The 5,000-nt window shown below is 43.1% G+C and overlaps 1 protein-coding gene across 1 annotated transcript in view; it reads left to right on the top strand.

Annotated features, from left to right (window-relative positions):
- LOC310788956 (serine protease HTRA1A-like) overlaps positions 1–5,000 on the top strand; it is a 39,529-nt gene that overhangs the window by 13,503 nt on the left and 21,026 nt on the right. Inside the window, exon 3 of the mRNA XM_083650561.1 lies at positions 1–45. This exon is cut by the window's left edge and continues 160 nt beyond it. Coding sequence (XP_083506687.1) covers positions 1–45 — 45 coding nt within the window. The remainder of the gene's footprint in view (positions 46–5,000) is intronic.

Raw genomic sequence — 5,000 nt, 5'->3', positions numbered from 1 at the left:
GTGGACGAGAAGTCGGACATCGCCCTCATCAAGATTGATCCGCCGGTCAGTGAACGCACAGAGTGGGCGGGGTCAGCCAAGTCAGCAAGCTGGGGGGGGGGGGGGATCAATCAATTAGCTAACTTCATCAATTAGCTAAATGTGCCCTGACACAAAATCAATCACACAGCCTTGTTTTATTGCCTTGAGCCACGCATATTTCGTCGTGCAAGTTATGACAAATGGTATGATTCATCTCGACAGTATAATTTAATAATATAATGATTTATCGGTTAGTGAGAAATGGAGTGAAACGTATGTACTCGTGCATCGTGCTGATTGAAAGCACATCTCCAACTACTGTTGATATCTGGTGGTTGGTTTTGGGTTTTCATATTGGCAAATGGAACATGGATTTCCACTACAGTAATTCAACACAGAATCAGCTGATTCTTGACCCAAGTTAGAGACGTCCCTTTCCAGTGAAAATATTTATAGTAGAAGGAAAATAACTATAGGTTAATGTGCCAATGCAGCAATTGAGACAACTTTTCATGGGTTTGCTGAGGCTTCTATAAATATATATATATATATATATATATATATATATATATATATATATATATATTTACTGCCTTTTCAAATGGAAACCGTATGGATTGGAATATTTTTCTGAGGCATTAATACTACATTCACAGGAGTTTGTGGCTTAATGCGCAGTAGGCCTACCTGCTCTAGAGAGCGATATCTGATCTCATGCATGAAAGTGTTTGTGAGAAGGACACTGAGTGCTTGAACACCCAGAAGACAGATTGCATTTTAAACGCTGGTTTCCAGGCCAGAGAAACATATTAGAGGTGAAATGTCCTTCTCTCTCTCCTATACTCAACTCTTTCTTTCCTCTCTCTCTCTCTCTCTCTCTCTCTCTCTCTCTCTCTCTCTCTCTCTCTCTCTCTCTCTCTCTCTCTCTCTCTCACAACTGGCTCTCAGCCTTATTGGATCTTGAGTCGACCCCCCAAAAAACGGAACGGATGTCTACTCACATTACCAATGCAGGCAGGCACAGACAGAATAGTCAACTTTCACCCCAATAGAAAGCCAAAGTGGAACATCACTTCCGCCAGTTATTTTTCCTTTAGACAAAAATGCGTATAAAAATAGGTTTACTTGTTCAAACCAAAAGTTCCAGCTATATTTAGAAACAGGAGAGACCACATAACATTTCACTCGGAACAAAACGTTTAAAAAAAATCGTGGATTTAAAGAAAATATTTTTTAGATGTTTTTTTAAGTGTTGGTCCGAGTGAAATGTTCTATGGTCTCTCCCGATTCAAAATGTAGCTGAACCGTTTGGTTTGACCAAGTAAAACTATTTTTATCCACCTTATTTTTGGCGGCCATTTTTGCCTGATCTGCTGATGGGTGCTTCTTCCGGTGTGATCCTCCCAGCCTTGTTGCTGACAGCTTGACACCCGTCTGGGCGAACGGAGCAAATCACTAATCAGGTCCAGCTTGGCAAAAATCTCGTCGATAAATATCCCTTTAAGAGCGCAGTGCATTCATGGGTAATCGCCTGCTGTGGCCAATATTAACCATTTCGAGTAACACTGTTTCCATACGGATCACCGGCGTTAGTTTGTTGTTTATAACGTGGCTATATTCATAACGTTTTCTATCTCGGATACGTTATTTCGAATCGCACATAGGTTACGCCAAACCCCACATAGGTTACGCCTCGAATCCCACATAAGTTACGCTAAAACGCACATACTTTACGCCCCGAATCGCACATAGGTTACGCTAAAACCACCACCGCAAAGCGTGTGGGTTTCAGGACGAAACAGACTCGAGCCACTAACGTCATCTTAAGAGCACAATATTCCTGGGATGCAAGTTTAACTAAACAGTTACATGTCCTCTGCATTCTACATAAAATTAAGATATTACGGGTTGTTTTATTTTGTATGTTACATACTTATTGACCAAGTTATGTTCAATTCAGCCAGGGTACAAGAGACTGAGTGTAGGCAGCCATCTTTTCAAATCAAGTAGAATACATTAGGAAATGGCAAGTTGCAGCAATAGTCACGTTAAACCGGACCTTGTACGCACAATTATTTTTTTACAGTGGGGCATTCAAAAATAAGGTGGATAAGCATTTTACGAAATGGCTATGGGAAAATAAATTGCAGAAGAAAATCTCTGGTACAGTGCTGAAGCAGGAAGTGACGTTTGAACTTTGCCTCTCTATGGCTGTTCATTTTCCCTTTTCAGGCAGCTTCACCTCATTTATTATAGGAGGTGTCACAGACAACTGCAAACACTAATCACTTTGCAAGAGAAGCAATCATCTCACAACGTAACTCAGTAGAAATACATATTTCTGTCATATTCTATTAGCTAATGACCTTAAAATCATCTGGGACCTCACTGGCTCGTCCCAACCTCCAGGTCTGAGAAGCACAGATGTGCAGCGGGGCAACATTAACTTTGTGTTGTGTAATTATCCAATAAAACAGCTGGGGGACACAAATTAGAAGTTGAAGTTAACGTGTTTTGGCACGAACGGATATTCTCCAACTTAGAGACGTCAGTGCGAGAACGAAGCGAGAAGGCAATCGTAGCCAAATGGTCCTTGTAAAGACAGTCGTCTGGCAATCAGCAGATCCCCGTTGGCAGACGCAACAGACTGCAGAAACAACAACACTCAGTCGTCATCGTCATTACACAGGTCTTCTGAGAAACACTCACAGTTGCTCATTACCGACAGGTGAAAACCTGCATGTGCCATGCTCAATTCACAAGAAGGAGGCCATTGCTGATCAGTAATGGCAAAGAGGTATATTGCTCGCAAACGGGTACTTTACTTTTGATTTGATTTGCACGAGTCAGACATTTTTGTGGCAATTTCTCTTTTCCTCTCTCTCTCTCGCTCTCGCTCTCTCTCTCAATTCAATTCAATTCAATTCAATTCAAAGGGGCTTTATTGGCATGAGAAACATACGTATACATTGCCAAAGCAAGTGTCAAATAAAAACAAAAGCAAAAATGTGCGTACAGTTAAAGATATAGGAGAGTAAAGGAGGAGTCTCTCTCTCTCTCTCTCTCTCTCTCTCTCTCTCTCTCGTTGTTCTCTTCATTTCCCCGTGTGCCTGTCGTTATTCCTCTGTCTCGTGGACCGGAGCCAGTGTTGGGGGTAACTCATTACAAAAGTAACATATTACATGTAATATATTACTTTTAGCAGTAACTCAGAAATATAACTTATTACCAATATGATTCCAGTAATATTATACCAGTTACGTTGTCAAGTAACACAAGTTACAAATTGAGTTACTTGAGTTACTTCACATATTTAAATAAAGATACAATAATTTCCTAATCAAATTGTGTGTTTCTAACCACTATACATGACAATAACAAAGGAAAAGGATAACATTTCGAAATTTTGGACGGTTTACACTAACTTCAAGACGGTTTAAATGATTTTTCGGCATGTTTCGGGGCGGCGATGTCATTCTGCTGCTGCTGTTATTTTGGTGAAAGTAATGCAAAAGTAGTGTAACAAGTAACGAGTTACTCTACACAGACACGGTAATATTGTAAAGCAACGTATTACTTTCAAATGAAAGTAACTAGTAATATGTATTATATTACATTTTGAAAGTAACTTGCCCGAACACTGACCGGAGCCATCCGCATTACACGTTCATCACAGCCGACAGTCATATAGGAATGCCTGGCAGAATTTGCGGGGGCCGTGGACTAGAGGAGAGTCGGAGCAGTGCAGAATGCATCACGGTGCATGGTATACTCTCACGGCCGCTCGGCTGAATAGACGTTCCTGACAGCAGCACAAGGTGTACTACAAAGAGCCGGGTTCTGAGAGGAGGTCGGGACCGTCTGTTTTTGTTCAGCCTGACAGCGGGAGCCTCCGAGGCCTGAAAGGAGCATTGAGAGATGCTTTGTTTTTGTTCAGGCCGGAATAAAAGGCGTCCCGGGTCCTGATGACAGGCCCGCGGGCTTCGTTTGAGCGGGTCCTTCCCCCGTGTCTGTGTGCATCACACAGCCTGTGCTGTGTGACTCACTATCAGCCTCACTGAATAGCTGACAGATTCCTGTGTGCTGCTTTATGTAGCGGAGGCATCATGTGTTATAGGGTCACCCTGCTGGTCAACCACGACACTCCACGACACGACGCGTCACCGCGCAAGTCCTCGCTTTTGCGTCGTTTCTCCACTGTTGATACGGGCAATGAAAAGGAAATGTGTCATATTTTTGTGCTTATTTTCGCCCCCCCCAACAAATGTCTTCACCGCATTCTATTGCGACGTGCCAGTGTGGTTATCGCGGTTGGCAAACAACAGGTGATCGCAATCAAATAAAAGTAATTGTTATCCAATGGCAATTTATAGCCATGTGTCCTTTTCGGGGGAAAACACATTCGACTAGTCCTCAGATATAGGAGGGGGTTTTGTGGTTGTAGTTTTGACGTAGTTCTTGTGTTTAGATGCGGTTGACCGTCGTCCATGTCTGCTTGTTTTGAAAATGAGTAGAAGACAAGTCATCGTGGTGACGAGTGGCAGCAGCCCTCCTCTCCGACCATGACTAAATGGGCCTTTTTCACAGCAGCCATTTTGTGTCTAAAAGGCAGGAAGTAGCACAGGTGCGCCAACACATTAATTGGGGTTTCCAACTTCCAGTTCCATTTAGGTGTTCTGGTGCCATGGGGCCCTAATGAGAGAGTTGGTTGCACCTGTGTTTACCCTGCCTTTTAGACACAAAATGGCAGCCGTGAAAAAGGCCCCTTGACGAAGGGAAGCTCTGTTCACATGGGAAGAGCCTCGCCATTCAGATGACACTGGCAACTCAACTGAGGGAAGGCTGTGTGTGTGTGTGTGTGTGTGTGTGTGTGTGTGTGTGTGTGCACGTGTGTGTGTGTGTGTGTTTGTGTGTGTGTGTGTGTGTGTGCGTGTGTTTGTGTGTGCGTGCGTGTGTGTGTGTTTGCGTGTGTGTGTGTG

This window comes from Poromitra crassiceps (genome assembly GCF_964638095.1).
Source record: "Poromitra crassiceps genome assembly, chromosome: 14".
Classification (NCBI taxonomy): Eukaryota; Metazoa; Chordata; class Actinopteri; order Beryciformes; family Melamphaidae; genus Poromitra; species Poromitra crassiceps.
Note: the sequence above shows the minus strand (reverse complement) of the source record. Positions and strands in the feature narration are given on the sequence as shown.